Source organism: Rana temporaria, chromosome 9 (assembly GCF_905171775.1).
Source record: "Rana temporaria chromosome 9, aRanTem1.1, whole genome shotgun sequence".
Lineage (NCBI taxonomy): Eukaryota > Metazoa > Chordata > Amphibia > Anura > Ranidae > Rana > Rana temporaria.
In genome coordinates this window covers 86,242,867-86,270,118 of record NC_053497.1, presented here as the reverse complement: position 1 = coordinate 86,270,118, position 27,252 = coordinate 86,242,867, and the positions used below count along the sequence as shown (strand labels likewise).

Sequence of the window (27,252 nt, the reverse complement as noted above, 5' to 3'; positions counted from 1 at the left end):
CCGGAAGACGGGGCCTAGCTTGACCGGGAGACCAGCCATCCAGACAGAAGCAAGACCTCAGCGTACCAGCCTGTGTTCCCGGAGATCGGAGAGGCAGCCCAGCTGACAGCCGAAACCGTGGAGCACCTTCGCCCGGGTTTCTGGGTACTGTGGAACAGTACTCCACCAATACGTCCCTGGCTGAAGAGAGAGATCAGGCGGGCCGGCCTGTTGGGTGAGAGACAGGGCTCAAGTCCTGCGGGAACGCGTGGGAACGGAGTTCCTGCACTTTTTTCACAGCAGGAACGCAGTTCCCTTTGCAGGACGAGGGCAGCCGAGCCACCCGAGCCAATCCTTCACTAAGCGGCGATGCCCAGCTCGAGTCACTGTCAGGGGCAGGCGAACCTTAGTAATCCTTTATGTTACTGGCCGGATCTGTATATGGATTCATTGGGTAGTGTGCAGGTATTCCGTCACTTCCTCGATGCCGCAATGTCTCCTGGGAGCTTTTGTCATTGTTCCCAGGAGACATTGCGGAGGTCTGCCGCCAGTTATCGCAGGATTTGGAAAGAACTTGCTTAAAGTTATCGTGGCAGACCTGCGTATCATTTTTATTTATTTTTTGGTGGGGAAGTGGATCTTGGGTGGGAGTTCCCACACTTTTTTCCCCAGGACTTGACCCCTGGTGAGAGAGCACCTGCTCAGTTCCTGACTTATCTTTGATTATCACAGACATCCAGCCCATTACCTAGGCCACGAACACATGTTGGCCCACGGTTGAAATTTAGAGGCCTAGTTAAATTGTTTCAGTGCTTCACCGGAGTGATCGGCGCGGACGGGCGATCAACTTCACACTACCCTGCTACCTTAGACATTTTAGTGTGTGATTCCCCTCTCTAACTATCACCCGTGGATTACAAATTTTAACGTGCACCAACCGGCCGCCACGTGAATTTCATCGAATACACAGGACTGCCCACTAGGGGCGCTCGCGAGCCTAGACTGACTTTAAGCTTAGGAAAGTGGTACCACTTTTAGGTTTAGGACATTATTACCCACACTCATCTCTGATTCCAGCAAGGGCCATTGCGGATCAGGCTGAGTTACTGCTATTAATAGTGTCTATGTCAAAATCCTATACTGTATGTTTGTTGAGTTCTTTTTTTTCTATGTACAGTAAAGTACTCCGTATATTCAAATATATTTACTGTGTGGAGTGCATTTCTTGTCAGGAGGGACTACCCATAATTCAGGTAATACTACTATTGCATTGTCTTTGGAAAGTGTATGCTTATTATTGTGTCCCCCAGCCCAGTAGGGGTCACAATACACCCTCCAGACTTCTGATGTGCCAAGGGAGGGTTCGAGCAAATTAAAGAGGAGTTCCACCTAAAAATGGAACTTCCTCTTAACCCACTCCTCGCCCCCTTACATGCCACATTTGGCATGTAATTTTTTTTTGGGGGGGGGAGTGGGGGCTTCAGGAGAAGGGGACTTCCTGTCCCACTTCCTCCTTCCGCCGAGGGGCTGGAAAGACGATTAGCTTAATCGCCTTTTCACAGCCCCTCCCTGTAGGCGAGCGCCTGTCCAATCGGACGGGCGCAGCGCCGCTCGCGCATGCGCACTGCCGCTCGCGCATGCGCAGTGGGTGCCAGGCCGTGAAGCCGAAAGCTGTCACTGCTGGGTGCCCACACTAAGAATGAAGACGCCGGCAGGCGAGGGGGGGCGAGGAGCGGAGCCCCAGCCGGCGCGTCGCTGGAGCCGTGGAGCAGGTAAGTGTCAGTTTATTAAAAGCCAGCAGCTACACTTTTTGTAGCTGCTGACTTTTAATAAACTTAAAAAAAAGAGGAAAACCCCTTTAAATAGGGGTGAGCCAGGTCGAAAGAGAGTAGATCCCAAAAACGAATCAGCGGCTCCTTCGGGGTGACCGCTACATAAAAAAAAAAAAAAGAGAACCTTTACAACCACTTTAAGCTACTGGGCCAGGCAATTAGCATTTCCAGAAGGAGAGGTGATTGGCCCCCCATTCCTCTATCCTGTGGATCATTGCAGGTCGTCCTTGGCTCTGTCTGGATGGACTGTCCCTTCTTCTATTTGTGGACTGTGCTGAGATCTGACAGATAAGATCCATGTCATGCTCGATCCTCAGGATTCCCTGTCCCTGTCCCTGTCCCTGTCCCTGTCCTAGGACCAGTTTTGGAGGAGAATACTTTGCAGTGATCTCCCAGTCCTGAGCACCGCAGCCTCACACAAGTCAAATTAATGACATTTCATTGAAAAGTGGACGCATCCACTGCCTGCACAGAGGGGGAGTCTGTATGCCTCCTCCTCTTCCACCCCTTCTAACACATCCACAATACAATTCAACCTTTCTCTGATGTGTTGTATTTATAGTCCTCAAATAGACAAACATTTAAACACAAGTACTATTGTAAATTGCATTGTAAATAGAGATGTGTGCGTTGAAGACACCCCTCCACTTTGACTTGGTATCGCCCAGATTGTAACTGTTTCTCTTTGTAGGTTTCCTGTGCAGTTTCTTTGAGGACTGACCATGGCGGCCACAGAGATCGCTCTGCAGATGGTGAGTGATGGAGGTGTAGGGTGCTCAGGGCTGTAGAGGGTTCTGATCGCCCTGATCCGGGGACTCTGCCATCCTGTGATGGATGCCTAAGCTGTGCATTATTCATGTGTGATGGTGCAGGCTGCATCATGTGCCCATCCTGCTCCATGCCTGGCTGTGGTGGGGGAGCACCCACCCCCATTGTAGAGGCGGTGATCGGTGCCCCACACCATCACAGCCAGGGCGTTGGCAATGCTGATGGCACTGTGGGGATCAGGAGGAGGAGATGATCTGGAGGATAACAGGTGCAAAAGCTAAGCACTGATCTAATGCTGTCTGCTCTTCCAGCATGGAGGGGGGGGTTGTGGAGGCTGCTGGCTGGGGACTGGGGGGGGACACATCTTCTATGTCTCTGGATGGTGCCATCTCTACTAGATGTCACCATCATTGGCAGCAGATGGCAGGGGGACCATGCATGCAGCATCATGTGTGTAATGTAGATGGAAAGTGAACCTGTTACTGACCTGGCCAATTCAGTCTGAGCAGATGATGAATAATGTAGAAGCACAATGGTTATTCAGCTGAAGTTCTATGCAAATCTGACTATGAGCCAGACCTGCCCCCCCCCCCCCTATACAACTTTACCGCAAAAGGAGGTGTAGAAGTGTTGGGCCAGGATGGTGGAAGGTGCAGGGACAAGCTAAACTTAATGTGATACTAAAGAATATCCTTAGTTCTAAAAAAAGAACCTGTCATGAGCAGTAAAAGAAGGTGGTTGAGCCACGGTTCTACCGCCTCCCTGCCCACCCAAACACAGAAATGCAGCTGTACACAAACCGCAGCGTATCACATTCGGCTGGCAGTACCGCCGCTGCCCATGACCCATTCTAGTAAATGGGGCTGTGGCACAACTACGTGAAATGCACAAGATTGCTGTGTGGTGGCTCAGCATTTTGGGATTTCAAGTGTTACTAAACCCACAGCAATGAAATCAGTCTGTTTATGTAGTAAAGCATGCTTGTTGTACGTGCTGTGAAAATGAAGGGGTTAATCCTCTGCACTGTGTAAAAAGGCTGTTTGATCCTGTCTTCTCTCATCCACTCCTTCTTTTACTGTCACCAATCTATTTGCTGATCAAACGGAGACATAGAAGGCACTCTGCACATGCTCAGTTTGGTGTGTATTGCCAGAGGTGTTTTTATTCTCTTGGGGAGAGTGCATGTGATCAGCACAGGGCCAATCAGCACTGTCCAGACAGAGTGTAAGTAGTCATGCAGCCTCATTGGACAGTTAAATTAGAATGAAAACTCCTCCTACAAGCTGTAACTGGCCACTGATAGAAGTCACATGCTATATACTGCTAATGAGAAAAGGTATTTATAAAATAATTGCATTTCCATGCTTTGTGTGTTGTGGGAGACGAGATACTGTACAGAGAATGCAGTCTAGGTTTGTAACACTTTAATACAGTGAGAAGGCAATATTTTAAGACTAATTTCACCTTTTTAAGAAAGTAGAGTAATGCCGCGTACAGACGGTCGTTTTTTGTGATGAAAAAAAAACGACGTTTTAAATCATGAAATAAAACACAGTTTTTGAAACTTCATTTTTCAAAAACGACGTTGCCTACACACCATCGTTTTTTCACAATGCTCTAGCAAAGCGAGGTTACGTTCACCACTTTTTTCCATTGAAGCTCGCTTCATAACTAGCTTCTGGGAATGCGCGGGTGTAAAAACGTCGTTTTAAACAACGTTTTTTGCTACACACGGTCAATTTCTGTGAAACAAAAAACGACGTTTTGAAAAACGACACAAAAAATTCAAGCATGTTCGAATTTTTTTTTTTGAAGACATAAAACAACGTTTTGCCCACACATGATCATTTTAAATGACGTTTTTTAAAACGTCGTTTTTTTTTCATCACAAAAAAACGACCGTCTGTTTGCGGCATAAAGCCTCGTACACACGGCTGGTTTTCCCGACGGGAAGACTGCGAGGAGAGCTTTTGGCCGGGAATGTATGCTCCTCACAGTTTTTCCGATGGGAAAACTGGACAAAAAAAAGAACCAGCTCTCCTCCTTTTTTCCCGCCGGGAAAACCGGCAGACTTTTGCCTGGCGGTTTTTGGCAGTTTTCCTATAAGAAAAACAATGGGAAAAGTTCCAGTCGGAAATCCCGAGGGGAAAGCAGAGAACCTGCTCGGTCAGCCTTTCCCCCTACACACGGCCGGTTTTCCCGACAGGAAAACTGCGATGGAATTTTGGTCAGGAATCCTGGCCGTGTGTAGGGGGAAAGACTGACCGAGCAGGTTCTCTGCTTTCCCCTCGGGATTTCCGACGGAAAATCCCGCACGTGTGTACGGGGCATATGGAGTCTAGGGGCCCAGTATGTAAGTCTGCTGACATCACGGAGCTGGTCCAGGCTCTGCTGGGATCTTTACAGCAATGTCTGAATCCACCCAGATGTCTGGCAGCTGGCTCAGCCTCTCAGTTCGCTGTTGAGAGCCTGAGCCTGCCGCTCCTGCCCTTGCCACAGTTCGGCTCTCCTGAGATTTTAGGAGGGGCAGGGCACAGAGTGGTCACCTGAGAACTGAGTGATTAGTGCTCTTTGATCTCTCAGGTCCCTGTGCAGAGCAGTTAGGGGACAGCTGAAACATCGATATGATCTAAGTGATGATTGTTTGGCTTTTTTTTTTAAACCTGACCTACTCTTTTTAACATTGCTGCGCATTATTGTACTTTTTTAACGAGCTGAAACTGGGTCATTGTGATGAGTAGATCTAGAACATTTCTGGTAGTGGTAGCCTGTCTGCTCTATTTCCCGATGGCCCATCATTGTGGAGGGCTGGATCAAGGGGCCATTGGGATTTGTGGGGAATTGGGCAATATACAACACTGCTAGGACTTACAAAGCTTTGGTGGTCTTTGGTTTGGTTGTATTGAGAAGGGGCTCCAGGTACTTGTCTATAAATGTGTCTACAAGATATCTGTGACATGTACTGTAGTTGTCATTGAAGGTAAGCTCAACTTTTCCATTTTGTTGTGCGCTCAATTTGGATGGTCCAGGTTAGTGACTTGTTTACCTTGTGTCCTCTCAGTGATTGAGTAGCGATCATACTACGGTAAGCATATCTGCCTGGATAAGCTGTGGGGACACTGCTGTCAAATCATGTTTGTATTAGTAGACCTCATGTAGTACTGGACTGATATTCGTCACGTGTGTAAAAGCGATTACCATCCTTTATTTGTGTGTATTTATAAGGCATTATGATCTGATTTGCTCTACAGCAGACAACATAATTTCCATGGACATGTTGTAGAATTTATAAATATCAATTCTAAGATACACTACGCCGCCGTAACTTATTTCTTTTTTTTTTTTCGAATCCACAAAGAATTTGCACCGTAAGTTACGGCGGCGTAGTGTATCTTTGGCGGCGGAATTCAAATGGATGTAATGGGGGCGTGTTTTATGTTAATACGTTGTGACCCGACGTAAACGGCGTTTTTTTTTTGCGCCGCCCGTGGGGGTATCCTAGTGCGCATTTTTGAAATTAACCCGGAACAAGCCAATGCTCACGACGGTGACGTCATTCTACGTAAATCCCTATTCGCGAACGACTTGCGCAAACAACGTAAAAAATTCAAAATTGTACGCATGAACGACGGCCATACTTAACATTGAGTACGCCTCATAACAGCAGCTTTAGCTATACACCGGAAAAAGCCAAACGCAAACGACATAAACAAAATGCGCCGGCCGGTCGTACGTTCGTGGATCGCCGTAAATAGCTAATTTGCATACTCGACGTGGAATTCGACGGAAACGCCACTTAGCGGCTGCCGAAAAATTGCAGCTTAGATCCGACGGCGTACTAAGACGTACGTCTGTCGGATCTAGCCGAGATGCCGTCGTATCTTGTTTTGAGGATACAAAACAAAGATACGACACGCAAAATTTGAAATTACGCGGCGTATCAATAGATACGCCGGAGTAATTTCTTTGTGGATCTGCCCCTTTGTGTTTTAACCCCTAGGCATAGACAGTACGCAAATATGTGGCCTCTTGGTGGGTGGGCCTTGGCAGCCAGAGGCCGTGTATTTGCTTACCAATCTGCAGACACAGCTGTGCCAAGAGCACGCTCCCTGCGGGCTTCCGGTGTCCTGACAAAATAGGCAATAAGGCATAATAAGCTAGTATGCACTGCATACTAGCTCATTATGAAATACTTACCTTTAGAACGAGGTCCCCATATCTCATCCCAGTCCAAGCCGAGGGAGCTGACATTTTGCTCTCAGTGCTTCTTTCGGGTTCGCGGCTTCGGTGCTGTGAGTGGCCAGAGCCGCGATGACGTCACGAGTATTCTTTCCAGCAAGGTCCGGCAGCGACTAAGTTTGTACCTGAGTCCTCTCTCGATCCAGTGCAGTGCCACTGCTCTTTTTCTGGTCTCGCAGAAGACTCTAAAACCAGTGGGGGGCCATAGGCTGCTGTCAGTTGAATCCTGAAAGAGAGTGTGGTTGAGCCAAGCAGTGTGTGTCTATGGATGCACACAGCCCAGCTTGGGAGTGCTTCGGCACATGGTTTGCTGAGGGGTGCTCAGAGGAGCGGACAGCACCGGAACTCCAGAAGAGGCGGAAAGGGACCACTCTGTGCAATAGCATTGGTAGAGCAATGATCACTGGCCTACACATGAGGGACTGTTTAATGGTCTAACATTGTAGAGTTTTATTAGTGGTGATGTAGCGGATGCTTTGTTTTTCCAGACATTCAGAATACAGGATTAGAATAATCTTTGAAATCAAACAGTACACGAAAATCTAATGCTACTGCAGTTTCATAGTAATTTCACTGTGATGGTCTCTATATGACCTGTCAGTGTCATGCTACATTCAATATCAGGGATCCTCACACTACGGCCCTCCAGCTGTTGCGGAACCACACATCCCATGAGGCATTGTCATTCCTGAATTGGAGGGCCAGAGTTTGAAGTAGGGCTGCAACTAATGATGATTTTCATAATCGATTAGTTGGCCGATTATTGTTTCAATTAATCGGATAATGCAGGGCTCGACAAATCCCGGGCGCCAGGTCGCCATGGCGACTAGAAATGGGGCCCTGGCGACTTGGCTTGGAAGGGGGGGCAAAAAAAAAAAAAAAAAAATTTTTTTTTTATTTTTTTTTTTTTGAGCTGGGGCCATCTGGTGGTGAGCCGTTGGTATTACACGTTATTACCACCAGATGTGAGCTGGCGCCATCTGGTGGTGGCCGTTGGTATTACAAGTTAAGCATTACAAGTTAAACAGCAATTCTAATGTAATTTTTCACTATTTTCACTGCCATCTTCTTCCCTCTAATTAGAACCCCCAAACATTATATATATTTTTTATCCTAACACCCTAGAGAATAAAATGGCAAACGTTGCAATACTTTCTGTCATGCCGTATTTGCGCAGCGGTCTTACAAGCGCACTTTTTTTGTGAAAAAATTACACTTTTTTTAATTAAAAAATAAGACAATAGTAAAGTTATCTCCATTTTTTTTTTAATATTATGAAAGATGATGTTACGCCGAATAAATTCATACCCAACATGTCATGCTTCAAAATTGCGTCCGCTCGTGGAATGCAGACAAACTTTTACCCTTTAAAATCTTCATAGGCGACGTTTAAAAAAAATCTACAGGTTGCATGTTTTGAGTTACAGAGGAGGTCTAGGGCTAGAATTATTGCTCTCGCTCTACCAATCGCGGCGATACCTCACGTGTGTGGTTTGAACACCGTTTACATATGGGGGCGCTGGTCACGTATGTGTTCGCTTTCTGCGCGCAAGCTCGTCGGGACGGGGCGCGTTTTCTGGCTCCTAACTTTTTTACCTGGCTCCTAGATTCCAAGCAAATTTGTCAACCCCTGGGATAATGGCCTTAAATTTTTTTTAAAAAATAGCATTTTTTTAATATTTTTTTTTTTGGGGCCAATTTGTTGTTGGGCAGATTACAAAACACAAATTGCCGCAAAAACATGACATGCTTTTCTGCAGCTTCTCCATTGAAGTATATTGAACCAAAAAAACAAAATAGCACCGTTTTGCATTAAAAAGTCCTTGCCCTTTCCAAATACGCAGCAGCTGAGGAAAAATCATGGATGTGAACGTGTCCCATAGGAAAACATGTAAATGAACTGTAGTGTTTCTGCAAAAAGCACCAAAAAACAGAGGTGTGACCCCAGGCCTGAGATGTTTAGTAACATAATGGGGTTAAAAAAACAAAAATAAGTACAAAAAGAGCAAATAATCACTACTGTAAGGGGTTCATTTTTTTACTGTGGGACAGTGAAAGTAATATTTACAGTAGCGATTTGATTTTTTTGTACTATAAAGGGCTAATTTTTTTTTTTTTTTAACCCCATTATGTTACTGGCCGATTAATCGATTAGTTGTTTCGGCCCTAGTTTGAAGACCCATGTTCTATATCTATGCTGTTTATGCATTCCAAAGCTTTCATTGCAACAGAACACTTTTTTTTTTATTTGTTATAAATCTGAATTTCTGGTGGTTGTTTCCGAAATTAAACAGGTTATTCTGTAGTAGTACAAAAAAGTAATGATCTACCCCAGGGGTAGACAACCCCCAGCACTGGTGCCTCAAGCGGCACGCAAAGCCTCTTTTACCGGCGGTCGACTCCCTCCCCATCAGCAGAGCAGCGCAGAGAAGTATCAGTGAGACACTAATGCGTTACAATTTCAGAGGTTCCCACATCATACCTGTACTGAGGGGGAGGCACTGTGACCTCACACATTGTAAAAGATGGGAAACATTGTTTGGTTCTCCAACTTTGCTGTAGCTGCGATTGTTGGCTTTTGTGATGGGGAAAAGATTGGGTGCAGTTCTGCGGGGGGGGGGGGGGTCCCTGTTTCCAGGAGTGGAAGAGACGAGAAGGGGGTTAAGCAGTGGAACAGAAGGGCAGGGGAGTTCAGTATTGGGCCAGATGATAAGGGGCTTCAGTGGTGGGCCAAAAAAGCAGGGGGGTAGAGCAGTGGGGCAGATGTGAAAGGAGGTGTATTGGTGGGACAGCTGAGCTGGGGATTGCAGCGGTGGGGTAGGAGAGCAGGGGGGACAGAGGTGGGGCAGAAGAGCTGGGAGGTACAGTGGTGAGACAGATTTGCAGGAGGTACATTGGTGGGGCAGATGGGCAGATGAGAAGGTGGTTCAGTAGTGAGACAGAAGAGCCTGGGGATATGGCGGTGGAGCACATGTGCAGGAAGGTACAGTGGTGGGGCAGATGAGCATAGGGGTTACAGTGGTGGGAAAGAGCAGGGGAGTACAGTGGTGGGGCAGATGTGAAAGGAGGTGCATTTTGTGGGACAGATGAGCAGGTGGTTACAGTGGTTGGCCTGATGTACAGGTAGGAACCGTGATGAGGAGACGGGGTTACAGTGGTGGGGCAGAAGCGCAGATAAGGTCAGTGTGAGGACAGATGAGAAGATGGTTGGGCGGTGGAGCAAATGAGCGGGGGGGTGGGGTTTTACAGTGGTGGGGCAGATGAGCAGGGGGGGTTACAGTGGTGGGGCAGATGAGCAGGGGGGGTTACAGTGGTGGGGCAGATGAGCAGGGGGGGGTTACAGTGGTGGGGCAGATGAGCAGGGGGGGTTACAGTGGTGGGGCAGATGAGCGGGTGGGGGTTACAGTGGTGGGGCAGATGAGCGGGTAGGGGTTACAATGGTGGGGCAGATGAGTGGGCGGGGGTTACAGTGGTGGGGCAGATGAGTGGGCGGGGGTTACAGTGGTGGGGCAGATGAGTGGGCGGGGGTTACAGTGGTGGGGCAGATGAGCAGGGGGGTTACAGTGGTGGGGCAGATGAGCAGGGCGGTGCAGTGGTGGGGCAGATGAGCAGGGGGGGTTACAGTGGTGGGGCAGATGAGCGGGCGGGGGTTACAGTGGTGGGGCAGATGAGCGGGCGGGGGTTACAGTGGTGGGGCAGATGAGCGGGCGGGGGTTACAGTGGTGGGGCAGATGAGCAGGGGGGGTTACAGTGGTGGGGCAGATGAGCAGGGGGGGGTTACAGTGGTGGGGCAGATGAGCAGGGGGGTTACCGTGGTGGGGCAGATGAGCAGGGCGGTGCAGTGGTGGGGCAGATGATCAGGGGGTTACAGTGGTGGGGCAGATGAGCAGGGGGGTTACAGTGGTGGGGCAGATGAGCGGGGGGGTTACAGTGGTGGGGCAGATAAGCAGGGCGGTGCAGTGGTCGGGCAGATGAGCAGGGGGGGATTACCGTGGTGGGGGAGATGTGCAGGAGGGACCGTGATCTGAGGTGTGGAGTTGCAGGAATGGTGGCTGATCTAAGGCGTGAAAGTGCAGGATGTTAATTTCTTACTAATACTCAAGTAATTTACAGCATTTACTTTATAAAAAATCATTTTTTCGTGATTGAGAATGTGAAGTTGAAATTTTTTTGTTATAAAATCGGCATGCTCAATATCTTTTGAAAACATTTTTCGACACACTGTGCTCAAAAGGTTGCCTACCCCTGATCTACCAGTACAAAAAGCTTATTATGTATTTATTTTTGGATAATTTTTGTCTTTTGAAAAGAGCGAAGTAGAAATGTTATCCAATAATTTGAACCCCAGTGATGAGCTGTTTGCAGACTTGGCAGCCTTAGAGGCAGTTGGCAGATTTATGGGCTTTACAGGGCAAGAACCGCTGCCTGTCCTCACAATATTCCAACAATAATGGGTACTGCTAAAGTATTGGATGTATGCAGCACATGCACTATTATTCTCTCTCTGATGTGTATCTTTATAGGGGATGTTAATGACTTTTGAACCTTTCCTCTTGCATGGCTCCGTCCGTTCATCCATCCCTCTATTCATCCCTTCATCCCTCCCTGATATTTTTGTATACATTTTCTTAGAGCTGAAGCCTTCTCTGCCTTCTTACATTTGTTGGATGTTGCAGTAATAGATCTGTATGTCAGAATTCCAGTTTGTTTTCTATTATGGAGGATTGTTGAATATTTGGAGGTGTAAGTTTGACACTCGATTTTATATATATATGTGTGTGTGTGTGTGTGTGTGTGCGCCCGCGCCCCAATGAGTGTGATTTTCTTCAATTGCATGTCACAAATAATTTTTCTTTGGGTGTGGTTATAATTAGTTTTTTTTGTGCTGCAAGGAAAGAATGAAAGCCATAAAAAAAAAAAAAAAAACACGGAATGGAAACACAATTTTTGTAGCCAGTGTTACAGGGTGTATACTCCTATGGCAGGCTTTCTAACATGGCAATCCTACAAGGGCAGTCTGCTGTGTCAAGCCTCACTTTACTTCGTCCTTAAAGAGTCCTGCAAAGGTAAAGCATGATGGACCACTATGCATCGCATAGTAGCCCATTATGTGACACTTGCCTGCAGGTGAAGCCCGCGATGTTACCGTCTTCTTCCGTGGCAGCGAGCGTCCATTCTTCACCCCTCTTCTTCCGGGGGCCACAAACTCTGGCTCTGTGACTGGCCGGAGTCGCGTGACGTCACTCCCGTGCATGCACGCAGGAGCCGCCTTTAACTGCATGACCCTGGCTTGAAACGGTAGAACGTGCCGTTTCAAGACGGCGCATGCGCCGTTGAAGGTGTCACTCTGGGAAATTGCAAATATCTCCGTTTAGGTCCCGGAGATATTGCAAGCACCTACAGGTAAGCCTTAATCTAGGCTTACCTGTAGGTGTGGGTTCTCCCAAAGGGTTTACAACCACTTTAACTTCAAATGATAATGGGGGTCATTTACTAAAGGCAAATCCACTTTGCACTACAAGTGCACTTGTAAGTGCAGTCGCTGTAGATCTGAGGGGAAGCTCTGCTGATTTTATAATCCAATCATGTGCAAGCTAAAATGCTGTTTTTTTTTATTTTCCTTGCATGTCCCCCTCATATCTACAGCGACTGCACTTCCAAGTGCACTGTCAGTGCAAAGTGGATTTGCCTTTCGTAAATAACCCCCATTGAGTATGTTGATGAAAAGCTGAAACTACCCCATGACCCTTATCAGCTTAGATTAATGACCATCTACAAATCCCTGTACTGATTGCCCAGTGTTGAATGTTGGCATTAACCCATCCATAGACTGAGACCTGTGACCCTCTACACACCTACAGCCTGCTACCCTCTCCTCGACTAAGGGCAGGGGCACTATGGTGATCTGGTAGTCTTCTAACTACGGTATGTATCTGTGCACAACTGTTGTACGATTAGCAATTTTTGCTAAGCAATGTAAAAAAAAATAAAGTTATGCAAATGTTCCAAAAAGATCTGATCTACTAAGTGCTTCCTGCTTTGGGAAACGGTATGTTTGTTTGCTTTCTGCATTTGTTATTGTCTATTATGTGATACGGCAACATACTCCTTCCCAGTTTCTCTGTCTTATTCCTGTCTGTGGATAATAGGTTGGTTTTGTCGAGAGAGCCTGGCCGCTTCTCTATTACTGGGGCCTCATTGTCTGTCCTTCAGTGTCCATATGCTGTCTGTCCTCCTTGCCTATTGATTGGTTCACTAATTATCCCCTGTGTGCTCCTGACCCAACCATCACTCATGACTCCATCAGAGCAATGAACATCAGTGACCTCAGGTTATTTGTTTATGCTGGCAACATTATCATGGACATCCCTTTTTTTTTCTTTTTTTCTTTTTTTTTTTTTTCTTGTTCTCATATCTGTTCAATTATTTTCTTATTTTTGAATCGCACATGATGAGGCTGATTTTAAAAGAGTTGAGAATGTTTGTTCACTAAATAGTTTGTGTTAATAATTAAAAATGCAGAATTATTAGGCAAGTTGTATTTTTGAGGATTAATTTTATTATTGAACAACAACCATGTTCTCAATGAACCCAAAAAACTCATTAATATCAAAGCTGAATATTTTTGGAAGTAGTTTTTAGTTTGTTTTTAGTTTTAGCTATTTTAGGGGGATATCTGTGTGTACAGGTGACTATTACTGTGCATAATTATTAGGCAACTTAACAAAAAATAAATATATACCCATTTCAATTATTTATTTTTACCAGTGAAACCAATATAACATCTCAACATTCACAAATACACATTTCTGACATTCAAAAACAAATCCGTGACCAATATAGCCACCTTTCTTTGCAAGGACACTCAAAAGCCTGCCATCCATGGATTCTGTCAGTGTTTTGATCTGTTCACCATCAACATTGCGTGCAGCAGCAACCACAGCCTCCCAGACACTGTTCAGAGAGGTGTACTGTTTTCCCTCCTTGTAAATCTCACAATTGATGATGGACCACAGGTTCTCAATGGGGTTCAGATCAGGTGAACAAGGAGGCCATGTCATTAGTTTTTCTTCTTTTATACCCTTTCTTGCCAGCCACGCTGTGGAGTACTTGGACGCGTGTGATGGAGCATTGTCCTGCATGAAAATCATGTTTTTCTTGAAGGATGCAGACTTCTTCCTGTACCACTGCTTGAAGAAGGTGTCTTCCAGAAACTGGCAGTAGGACTGGGAGTTGAGCTTGACTCCATCCTCAACCCGAAAAGGCCCCACAAGCTCATCTTTGATGATACCAGCCCAAACCAGTACTCCACCTCCACCTTGCTGGCGTCTGAGTCGGACTAGAGCTCTCTGCCCTTTACCAATCCAGCCACGGGCCCATCCATCTGGCCCATCAAGACTCACTCTCATTTCAGCAGTCCATAAAACCTTAGAAAAATCAGTCTTGAGATATTTCTTGGCCCAGTCTTGACGTTTCAGCTTGTGTGTCTTGTTCAGTGGTGGTCGTTTTTCAGCCTTTCTTACCTTGGCCATGTCTCTGAGTATTGCACACCTTGTGCTTTTGGGCACTCCAGTGATGTTGCAGCTCTTAAATATGGCCAAACTGGTGGCAAGTGGCATCTTGGCAGCTGCACGCTTGACTTTTCTCAGTTCATGGGCAGTTATTTTGCGCCTTGGTTTTTCCACACGCTTCTTGCGACCCTGTTGACTATTTTGAATGAAACGCTTGATTGTTCGATGATCACGCTTCAGAAGCTTTGCAATTTTAAGAGTGCTGCATGCATCCCTCTGCAAGATATCTCACTATTTTTGACTTTTCTGAGCATGTCAAGTCCTTCTTTTGACCCATTTTGCCAAAGGAAAGGAAGTTGCCTAATAATTATGCACACCTGATATAGGGTGTTGATGTCATTAGACCACACACCTTCTCATTACAGAGATGCACATCACCTAATATGCTTAATTGGTAGTAGGCTTTCGAGCCTATACAGCTTGGAGTAGGACAACATGCATAAAGAGGATGATGTGGTCAAAATACTCATTTGCCTAATAATTCTGCACTCCCTGTAGACTTGCGAGTGTGATGCCGCGTACACACGATCATTTTTCAGGTTAAAAAAAACAACGTTTTTCAGGCTCTAGAAAAAAACAAATTATTTTTTTCAACTTCATCATTAAAACAGCGTTGCCTACACACGATCATGGGGGAAAAAAATGCTCTAGCAAAGCGTGGTGACGTACAGCACGTACGACGGCACTATCAATGGAAAGTTCCATTTGGATGACGCCACCCTTTGGGCTGATTTCGTGTTAGTAAAAGACGATTCGCGCTTTTCTGTCTGTTACAGCGTGATGAATATGCTTACTCCATTACGAACGGTAGTTTTACCAAAACGAGCGCTCCCGTCTCATAACTTCTGAGCATGCACGGATTTTTCACGTCGTTAAAGCCCACACACGACCATTTTTTACAACTCGAAAAACGACATTGTTTAAAACGTTGTGAAAAAATAGAGCATGTTCGAAAAAAAATTTTGCTCGTTTTTCAGAACCCGAAAAATGCTCTGAAGCCCACACATGATCGTTTTAAATGACATTTTTAACCACTTAAGACCCGGACCAAAATGCAGCTAAAGGACCCGGACAGTTTTTGCGATTCAGCACTGCGTCGCTTTAACTGACAATTGCGCCGTGGCTCCCAAACAAAATTGGCGTCCTTTTTTTCCCTACTAATAGAGCTTTCTTTTGGTGGTATTTGATCACCTCTGCGGTTTTTATTTTTTGCACTATAAACAAAAATAGAGCGACAATTTTGAAAAAAAATCAATATTTTTAACTTTTTGCTATAATAAATATCCCCCACAAATATATAAAACATTATTTTTTTTTTCCTCAGTTTAGGTCGATACGTATTTTTCTACCTATTTTTGGTCAAAAAAATCGCAATAAGCGTTTATCGGTTGGTTTGCGCAAAATTTATAGCGTTTACAAAAAAGGGGATAGTTTTATTGCATTTTTATAAATTTTTATTTATTTTTTGCTACTAATGGCAGCGATCAGTGATTTTTTTTTTTTTTTTTTTTTTTTGTTCCGTGACTGCGACGTTATGGCGGACACTTTGGACAATTTTGACAAATTTTTGGGACCATTGTCATTTTGACAGCAAAAAATGCATTGTTTACTGTGAAAATTGCAGTTTGGGAGTTAACCACAGGGGGTGCTGAAGGGGTTATGTATGACCTCATCTGTGTTTCTAACTGTAGGGGGGTGTGGCTGTAGGTGTGATGTCATCGATTGTGTGTCCCTATATTAGGAAACACACGATCGATGACAGCGCCACAGTGAAGAACGGGGAAGCTGTGTTTACATACAGTTCTCCCCGTTCTTCAGCTCCGGGGACCGATCGCGGGACTCCAGCGGCGATCGGTTCCGCGCCCGTGGTCACGGAGCTGGGCTTAAAGGTACATGTACGTGGATGTGCCCAGCCGTGCCATTCTGCCACCATTGGGAATGAAAGTAAAGACGCATACACACGACCATTTTTAATGTTCTAGAAAAAAACGTTTTTCTTAACGTGATTCTTGTCAAGCCTGCCTTGCATACACACGACCATGGGGAAAAAAAAATGCTCGAGCAAAGCGCCGTGATGTACAACACATACGACGGCACTATAAAGGTGAAGTTCCTTTCAGATTTGGCACCACCCTTTGGGCTGCTTTCGCTTATTTCGTGTTAGTAAAAGTTTGGTGAGAGACGATTTGCGCTTTTCAGTCTTCGTGCTTTTCAGTCTGTTACAGTGTCACAAATGTGCTATCTCCATTACAAACGCTAGTTTTACCAGAACGAGTGCGCCCGTCTCATAACCTGCTTCTGAGCATGCACGTTTTTTTTCCCGTCGTTAAAGCCTGCACACGACCGTTTTTCACGGCGTGAAAAACGACAACGTGAAAAATTAGAGCATGTTCTAAATTTGTAATGCTTATTTTTATGTCGAGAAAAATGCTCTGGAGCCTACACACGATCGTATTTAATGACCATTTAAAAAAATCCTATTTTTTTCACGTCATTAAAAAACGGTCTTGTGTACGCGACATGAGAGTAAACCCAAAATTTTGAGCTGTTTCAGAACAGAAATAGAGAGGAAATCTTCCAGTAGAGACGCTTCTGTGACAATTGAGAGGCATTTGCTTTGGAAAGTTATCCTTTCATTTTAAGTCGCGTCTGCAGGACTACTCTATCCAAATGGGGTGAAGTTTTGTCTTTAGATATACTTTAACTACTTCAAACCCGGGCCATAGTAAAGACTGCCTCAAGGTGGCTCTATAAATCCGGGAGGCCGTCGCCGCAATGCCGATGTGCGTGCCTGGCGGCCGCGATGTCCGCCAGGTACCCGCGATCGTCGGTTTTAGAGCAGGGACGTGGAGCTCTATGTGTAAACACAGAGCTCCACGTCCTGTCAGGGAGAGGAGACTGATGCTGTGTCCCTTGTACATAGGGACACAGCATCGGTCACTTCCCCCAGTCAGTCCCCTCCCCCCACAGTAAGAATGACTCCCAGGATCCACATTTAACCCCTTCCTCGCCCCTAGTGTTAACCTCTTCCCTGCCAGTACCATTTATACAGTAATCAGTGCGTTTTTTTTATAGCGCTGTTTGCTGTATTAATGTGAATGGTCCCAGAAATGTGTCAAAAGTTTCCGATGTGTCCGCCATAATATCGCAGTCCTGACAAAATTCGTAGATCGCCGTATTACTAGTAAAAGAAAAAATAATAAAAAAAATGGCAGAATTCTATCCCCTATTTTGTAGCCACTATAACTTTTGCGCAAACCAGCCAATTTTTTTTTTTTTTTTACCAAAAATATGTAGAATACATATCGGCCTAAACTGAGAAAAAAAAAATATATTTTTAAAAAAAAAATTGGATCTTTATTATAGCAAAAAGTAAAAAATATTGTGTTTTTTTTCAAAATTGTCGCTCTTCTTTTGTTTATGAAAACCGCAGAGGTGATCAAATACCACCAAAAGAAAGCTCTATTTGTGGGGAAAAAAGGACGTAAATTTTGTTTGGGAGGCACGTCGCACCACCACGCAATTTTAATTTAAAGCGACGCAGTGCTGAAAGCTGAAATTTCGCCTGGGCAGGAAGGGGATATATGTGCCCAGTAAGCAAGTGGTTAAAGATTGACAGCTGCTATGATTTCATTTAAAGATGTTTTCGCCATGTACAGTTGAAAATCAATTGAACGTTTCCACCGCACAACAGGGACATTGCGGTTCCCATTCTGCTGTACATGCACCTCCGTACCTCCATATGGCAATGTTTATGCTTGGTGACAGGCTGGTCAGGCCACAAGTGCCTCATTGTGAAGCTTTCTTACACAAGACCGAGGAACTCGACGGGCGAAACACATCGTTTTCCTCGTTGAGTTCCTTGTTAGGCTGTCGAGGAACTCGACAAGGCAAGTTTCTACATTCCCGTCGAGGAAATGGAGAACTTGCTCTCTTTTTGGCTCGTCGAGTTTCTTGACAGTTTCCTCGACGAAAATGTACACACGACCGTTTTCCTCGGCAAAAAAATATCTCCCAGCAAGTTTCTTGCTGGTTTTTGCCGAGAAACTCGGTCGTGTGTACGAGGCCTGAGAGGTAGGGAGAGTGAGCACTTTCCCAATCCTAGGAATCTGTTGTAATGGAGGCGGCAACATGACAGAAAATAACATGACAGAAAATAAACAATAATACAATTTAAAGAGGAGTACTGTACACTAGAGCAGATTTACATTGTGTATGCTTTGTAGCATCATGGGGCATTAGTTGCTGACCAGTCAAAGTTTTTTAGCCTCCTCCTCAAACATGTATGGAATATTTTGTGTGTTCCAGGGGTATACCCTATTGGTGAAAATCCTCTTTCGCCTTGCGCTCTGATGCAGTGTCCTTGCTGTCCTTTCCAATTAGTTCTGGGAGGAGGACCTGGCAATAAATAAATACTAGCATTGCCTTTGGGTGGAATATGGATTGTTGAAGGCATTAGAGCTGACATTATGTAGTGCTGCTGAGAGAAGTGTCTGCATAAAAACATACATAAAGTCCTGTGAAAATGGGGGTTTGTTATAGATTAGAATAGGCCGTCCTTGATATTGTTCCAGGCAAGCAGCCAGACACATCCAAGCATGTACCCATATCTATATAAACTTGTTTATATTTTGTCGCAAATACATCTTTCCACTGCCTCAGGACATGATTGTTATCTGTAAAACACACAAGCTATACATAAAAATTGTGAAGCACTGGAACTAATTTCCCTGTTGTAATTTGTTGGGAAGTGATATACATGTTAGGGAAGCTCAAATACAATGGGGTTTGATTACTAAAGGCAAATCCACTTTGTACTACAAGTGCACTTGGAAGTGCAGTCGCTGAAGATCTGAGGGGGACATGCAAGGAAAATAAAAAACAGCATTTTTGCTTGCACATGATTGGATGATAAAATCAGCAGAGCTTCCCCCTAATTTCAGAGCTTCCCCTCAGATCTACTGCGACTGCACTTGCAGTGCAGAGTGGATTTGCCTTTAGTAAATCAACCCCAGAGTATGGTAAATCTTATAATTGTTCTGTATTTCATATTATTATTATTATTATTATTATTCACGATTTTTATAGCACCAACGGTTTACGCAGCGCTTTACAATGTAGAGGGAGGACAGTACAATTCAATACAGGTATAGCCTATAGATTTATATTTTGAGTCAGGCTGTAACAGATGAATAAAAACCAATTCCATACAATGGGGGAGCACACAGAATCTAGTGCAGCTTTGCATAGTAAACATTCAGCTTCTAGGTTTTATTGTCAATGCTGAAGTTAGAAGCTGAAGTTCCTCCAGTTTTAGTAGATCTATTGTTCCCTCAGGTGTCAGACGGTTCTGAATGTGATGCACCGTGTTTCATATGTTACTGTGCCTTAATGCACAGGTGTAATTCTGGCCTTCTAGTTGGTGTACATGTAACTGGATTATTAGGGGACGGTATTAACCCCTTCCATACAGGGCATTTTCACCCCCTTCCTGCCCAGACCAATTTTTAGTTTTTAGCGCTGTTGCACTTTGAATGACAGTTGCAACACTGTACCCAAATTAAATCTTTTATGTTTTTTTCCCCCCCACAAATAGAGCTTTCGTTTAGTGGTATTTGATCATCTCTGCGTTTTTTATTTTTTGCGCTATAAACAAAAGAAGAGCGACATTTAAAAAAAAAAAAACATAATATTTTTTATTTAATAAATATCACAATTTAAAAAAAAAATATTTTTTCCTCAGTTTAGGCCGATACGTATTCTTCTACATATTTTTGGTAAAAAAAAATCGCAATAATCGTTTGGTTTGCGCAAAAGTTATAGCGTCTGCAAAATAGGTGATGGATTTATGGCATTTTTATTTTATAAATTTTTTTACTAGTAATGGCGGCAATCTCGTGTTTTTTTTTTTTTTTTTTGCGGCGGACACATCGGACACTTTTGACATGTTTTTGGGACTATTAACAATTCTACAGCGATTAGTGCTATAAATATGCACAGATTACTGTGTAAATTTGACTGGCAGGGAAGGGGTTAACGCTAGGGGGCGCTGAAGGGGTTAAAATGTTCCCTAAAGTGTGTTCTAACTGTAGGGGGAGGGGGGACTCCCAAGGGGAGGAGACCGATGTGTGTTCCTCTGTACTGGGAACACAGCATCAGTCTCCTCACCTCTGACAGGAGGTGGATCTGGGTGTTTACACACCCAGATCCACACTCCTGCCGTGATCACCGGCAATTGCGGGTACCTGGCGGCAATCGCGGCCGCCGGGCACGCGCGCCAGTGTCACGAGCGGTGGCGCGCTCGCGCTCCCTAGTTTGCCAGGAACAAAGGACGTCTTATGACGTCCACCCGGATCGAGGGAGGGTTCCCGCCGGCGTCATTTTACAATGGCCCGGTCGGGAAGAGGTTAAAGGGGTTGTAAAGGTTTGTTTTTTTATTTTCTAAATGGGTTCCTTTAAGCTCGTGCATTGTTGGTTCACTTACCTTTTCCTTCCATTTCCCTTCTAAATGTTGTTTTTGTCTGAATTTCTCACTTCCAGGTTTATCCTCAGTAAGCTTGCCACCATAATTCATGGGGGTTAGTCAGCCAGAACAGCTTACTGAGGAGGAACAGAAGGTAAGAAATTCAGACAAAGGAAAAAAAACATTTAGAAGGGAAATCGAAGGAAAAGGTTAGTTAACCAACAATGCACTAGCTTATTTAGAAAATAAAAAACAAACCTTTACAACCCTTTAAGCACTTCAGGCAGGCATTGTACTGCGGGTGAGCGACAGTGGCTGTAGGCAAAGTCACTTACCCGTACGTCGCTGCCTACTTACAAGTTTAGGTCGCCTGCATGCGTGACCCCCCGCCTGGCTCCCGCTGTAAGTGTACATAGTGGGAGGCTGTCGGCAGGCCCGGGCAATGATTAACGACCGGGACCTTTTGATCGGCTGTGTACATTACCAGCCCAGGGCTCTGTGATATTGAATGCAGAGCTCTATTCACAGGGAACGACCTCTGCGTTTCTTATCGCTGCAATATAGCGATAAGAAACCAAAAGATCTGTAGTAAAAAGCAGTACATAATACACACATTACACATAGTTAGGCACACTTTTAACCACTTGATCGCCCTAGATGTCAACACCTTTCCAGCCAGTATCATTAGTACAGTGACAGTGTAAGGTATTATACCTGATCACTGTATTAATGTCACTAGTGATATAAGTGGCAGTTAGTCAGTCGTCGTCCCCCCCCCCCTTAACATCAGTTGGTGTCAGATTGACCTCCGCAGTCCCGTTATTAGGGATGAGCCGAACACCCCCCTGTTCAATTCGCACCAGAACCGTCGAACGGACCGATCGTTCGCGCAAACTTTTAGAACCCCATTGATGTCTATGGGACTCGAACGTTCGAATTCAAAAGTGCTAATTTTAAAGGCTAATATGCAAGTTATTGTCGTAAAACAGGTTTGAGAACCCGGGTCTTGCCCCAGGGAACATGTATCAATGAAAAAAAAAGTTTTAAAAACGTTTTTTTTCTGGAGCAGTGATTTTAATGATGCTTAAAGTGATTTTTTTTTTTTGTTTTTTTTTTTTTAATATCGTACCTGCTGGGTGTTACTATAAGAAAAAAGTTGTTTTAAAACTGCTTGCGGCTTTATTGTAATGTCTGGTCCCTGCAATATGGATGAAAATCATTGAGAAAAATAGCATGGGTTTCCCCGCCCCCCTCCCCCCAGGTCATTACCAGCCCCTTTGGCCCTATATACAGGCATACCACGCTTTAAGTACACTCACTTTACATACACTCGCGAGTAAGGACATACCTGCGAGTAAATGTAAAGTGCCTTACAAGTATTTTACAGACATTTTGCAGCCGCAGTAGAAGGAGCTGAAGTTCCAAGAGCATACCCTGCCCTGTTCCAGTGTGCTCCTGACACCCCCACTACAGCTACTGACACCCCCACTACACCCTAGAAGTGAAAAAAGGTATTGTTTCACTTTAAGTACATTTTCGTTTTACATACATGCTCTGGTACTTTTAAAAGTGGAGTATGCCTGTACTTTGAACAGCAGTATACAGGCGGTGCAAACAAGATGTTTCTTGGAGATGTTTTAGGACAGAAAACAAAAAATATTGTAATTTTTCCTCAATTTTTCACCTTTTTGTGATCATATTGCACAAAATTTAATACCACCAAAGAAAATCCTCTATTTGTGTGGGGAAAAAAATTACATTTTATTTAGGTACAGCGTTGTATGACCGTGCAATTGCCAGTTAAAGTAGCACAGTGCTAAATTAAAAAATAAATAAATGGCCTGGTCATGAAGGGGGTAAAATCTTCTGGAGCTTAGGTAGTTAATACCTCAGCAGATGGTGTCTGACGTGGATGGGAATGATGTAGCATGACAGAAAACTTTCCAGGGCCATGAAGTACTTTTCAGCTTAAAGCAAACCTGTTCTAGGAAATGCAATGGCCTCATTTAACCACTTCAGCCCCAGAAGTATTTACCCCCTTAATAATCAGACCATGTTTTGCTATAAAGCACTGTGTTGTTGCTGTAACCGACATTTGCACAGACGTGCGACGATGTACCCAAAGGTAGCAACTCTATCCACGGACCTCCTCACCCGGACGCTCCTATTATTTATCTTTTGTTGTTACTACATCACTGTTACAACCTCTACGGTGACCTGCTTTGCAAAGCTTTACTATAGGGTCACCCTACAAGTAGGATAGCATACCTCTCTAATTTTATATGGGTTTAAAATCATTTTGACATATCCAGCCCGGCTGATAGAGATATATATATTTCTATCACCATTCATTTTTTTAAATTTAATTCACCTTCAAGTATATCTTGCTAATCCTATATGAGGTACTGCTAGCTCCTGAAGAAGCAGTCCCCGCGAAACATGTCGAGCTAATATTCGTTCTATCATGTATAGTGACTAGTGACTCTCAGGGATTTCTCAGTCTAGTGGTATTTTCTAGACATGTGCACAGAATTTTTTTTCGTTTTTTTTTGTTCTGTTTCGTATCGTTCCGTAGGTTCGTTCCCGTTCGTTTTTCGTAAGACGCCCGTTTTCCTGTTCGTTCCCGTTCGTTTTTCGTACGACGCGATTTTTTCGTATTCCGATCGTTTCGTATTTTGGTTACCGTTTCATTTTCGTACATGCGGGATGGTTCGTTATTCTGTTTAGTTCATGTTCGTTACTTGTTAGACAATAATTTTCGTGAATTATCATCATTTTGTACTTTCGAAAATATATCGCGGGATTCGCGGCACTTTCAACACGCGGCTCATCCATATTAACTATTGTTAAGCCCCATACACTTGGTCAGACTTTTTTAACAACAAACATAAAAACGATCGTTTTACCGAACGTTCGTTCGTTTTTAAACTCCATCAGAAAACCATTTTTGGGTTCCAGGTTCAAAAGTCTGGCCAACTGATCTCTCCCTTCAGACGAAAATCCACAGAAAAGTTTATTTGGCTCTTCTGTACTACTGTACTCAGCACAAAGGAGAAGCTGCTTCACTAACTAACTACACTCACTGCCCATTCAAAAAAAAGAAAATGACATCTTATAACAAAAGATTTGCATTCTGTATTTTGAAACCAAATTACGAACAGAAAGAAGGAATTCAGAATACAGAATACAAATCTTTTGTTATAAGATGTATGTATATGAACATACAAACAGAAAAAGGAATCAAACAAAATACAGAATGAAAATCTTTTGTTAGATGTCATATGAACATACGACTGAAAATCAAAATACGAACAGAACAAGGATTCAAACAAAATACAGAATGCAAGTCTTTTGTTATAGATGTCATATTCGTTCTTTTGCCGTTTTCGTTTTGTCGTATTTTCGTCGGATCGTTCGTTCGTATTTGCGGTTGTTCGTTATGCGACTCATTCGTAATCCCGTCGTTTTCGTATTTTGGTGCTTAAATGTTTTCGTATGTACACATTATTCTGCGGGTACGAAAATAAACATTTTCGTACGAAAATAACATTCGTACGAACGGGAATGCACATATCTAGTATTTTCTCTCATTTCCTATTCTGGCTATTGGACGAAAAGTGAACGGAAATCTCCCCACTGGGACATACATTTTTATTTAAATTTTTTGCCTTCTAAGACCCCTTTCACACTGGGGCATTTTTCAGGTGCTTTAGCGTTAAAAAAAAAAAAAAGCACCTGAAAGAAGCTGCATCTGCAATCCCAATGTGAAAGCCCTAAAGCGCCTGAAAAATGCCCCAGTGTGAAAGGGGTCTTGGCGTTAAAAAAAGCGCCCGAAAGAAGCCTCATCTTCAATCCCAATGTGAAAGCCCGAGTGCTTTCACACTGGGGCGCTGTACTGGCAGGGGGCCAAAAAGTCCTGCAGCTTCTTTTCAGCACTTTAGGAACACCGCTCCTAAAGCGCCCCTTCCCATTGAGGCGCTTTTTTTTTTTTTTTTTTTTTTACTTAACGCCAAAGCGCCTGAAAAATGCCCAGTGTTTTTCGGGCGCTGGCAGTGCGAAAGGGCTCTGAAAGCACTCGGGCTTTGGTGTTTTTTAACATCAAAGCGCTTGAAAACCGCCGCCCCAGTGTAAAAAGGATCTAATGGAGCTATGACCCCCCCCCCCCCCTTTTTTTTTTTTTTATCTAAAAGTGGGAAAAAAAGCTTTGTCTTTAGCTCCACTTTACCTCCTCACTAATCAGAAGGAAGTAAAGAGTAGAATATAGATCTCTTTAATTTTCCAGCTGTCACACGAATTGGAGTAGAGAGGAGGAAATCGTCTTCCAAAGGGGACATCTGTTCCAGTGACACTATAAAGGTAAGCTTTCCCATCACTTTGGGGAGATTTCCTCTGACCTCGGGCTGTTGTAAGACTGCATTCACACCTGAGCGTTTTGTCGCCTGAAGCGTGACGCTCAAATACGCTAGAGGGGAAAAAATACGTTATTCCCTATGGAGATGATTCACATCGCCACTCCAAGCCGCCTGACGCCGAAGGCCTGAAGCGCAAACAAGTTCCGGACCCTTTTTTGTCGCGCGTATTGGGCGGTTTGGTCATTTTTGAGCGTTTCCATTTCCCATAGAAAGTAATGGAAACGCTCGATTCAAGCGACTAGCGCGACAACGAGCATTTGCTACGGGCGTTTCGTCGCTTTAATCAATAGAACTTGTCGCCCATGCAGAAGATTAAAAAAAATCTACCAACAAGTGATGAAAAGATGATCATATTTCCTATTGGCTAAAATAAAAAACGTTGAAGTACAAAAATGTCGGACGACGCTGTATGCCAACGCGCAAATAAGCGTGAATACGCGCGACAAAACGACCGACGCTCAGGTGTGAATGCAGCCTAACTTCCTCCATTCTCTATGTAGTTTTGCCCAAACAGTGTCAAAAAGGGTTGAAGGAATACTATACAAGAAGAACACAGAGTATACAGTTAGCACTTGGTGGGAGTTGAACCCTAGACAAAGAAGCACTAAAATCTAAAGTACTAACCATAGCTCAGAATCCTACATATCAACATGTTTATACTGTACTTACTGGGGTTGATTTACTAAAAGCAAAAAGACTGTGCAAAAATGCTGCTGCTTTTTTTTTTTTTTTCCTTTTCCTTGCACATGATTGGCTATTGTTTGCAAAGTGAAGCTTTACCTCATTTACTAAGCTCAGCAGCGACTGCATTTGCAGAGCGCAACTGCACATGCAGCGTGCCCGGTCTATTTGCTTTTAGTAAATCAACCCCAAGGTGTGTTTGCTTTCCATTCCATAGGTCAATGGCTGGTTACTATCATTTGATCATATTTTTGGTAAAAAAGAACACACTGCTTGTATGAAAGAAACTGAGCTGTTCTATTTGATTTGTTATCAGCAGACAAAGTGGCCAGATAGTGAATTTCTGTAGCTGAACATGCAGCAAGTAGCAAAAGTACTTTGTAGAATGTGAAATGATTTAGGTCAGAGTTTGCAGACTAGCGCTTGCTTGATCGCAAAGGCTTAAAATAAACCTGTATTGAAGAAAAGTAGCGGACCTTGACTCTGGTAACCTTTATCCATTAAGCCTCTCACACACGATCGGACTTCCATCAGACAAATCCATAGATTTTTGGCCGAAGGGCGTCGTCCGTGAACTTGTTCTGCATACAGGCGGCAGAACATTTTCAGCCAACATATACCAAACTACGTGGTTTTTCAGCATTTTGGCGCCACCCTTTGGGCAACTTCTGCTAATGTTGTCTGATGGTTAGCAATGGTTCGGAGCATGCGTGTTTGTACTTTGGATTTGTGTACACAGAATCGGATTATCCGACAGAACACATTTGTTGTCGGACAATTTGAGAGCATGGCCAGCCAACATTTGTCGGAAGTTCAGACAACAATTGTCCGATGGAGCATACAGACGGTCGGATTATCCAACAAAACGCGTCCATCTGAAAATTGTTGTCGGTATAGCCAATCGTGTGTATGAGGCTTAAAATAGTGGGGTTGATTTACTAAAACTGGAGAGTGCAAAATCTGGTGCAGCTGTGGATGGTAGGCAAACCATTTCTTAAAGGGGTGGTTCACCCTAAAAACTACTTTTTTTTTATTACACTGGCCCCCCACATTACAATACGATTAAGGCTATTATTATTTTTTTTTATGCTGTACATACCTTTGTACAGCATATTCACCCGTTGCGAGTCCCGCGGGAGTGGGCGTTCCTCACATGTCTGTGATTGACATTTTGACCAAAAATGAGCTCCCATCCGTCGCGTAAGCCGCGTCACGGTTGGCGAAAGGAGCCGAACGGCGAGTCGGCGCTATACTGCGCATGCGCATCGCCATTCGGCTCCTTTCGCCAATCGTGACGCGGCTTACGC

The 27,252-nt window shown here is 44.2% G+C and overlaps 1 protein-coding gene across 4 annotated transcripts in view; it reads left to right on the top strand.

Moving 5' to 3' along the window:
- The first annotated feature begins 2,466 nt into the window (after positions 1–2,466).
- The window catches only part of SEPTIN6 (septin 6), a 92,878-nt gene continuing 68,092 nt past the window's right edge, over positions 2,467–27,252 (top strand). For all 4 annotated transcript variants that reach the window (XM_040323847.1, XM_040323845.1, XM_040323846.1 and 1 more), the window contains exon 1: positions 2,467–2,563. In XM_040323847.1, the coding sequence (XP_040179781.1) occupies positions 2,534–2,563 (30 nt within the window). In that variant the 5' untranslated portion in view covers positions 2,467–2,533. The remainder of the gene's footprint in view (positions 2,564–27,252) is intronic.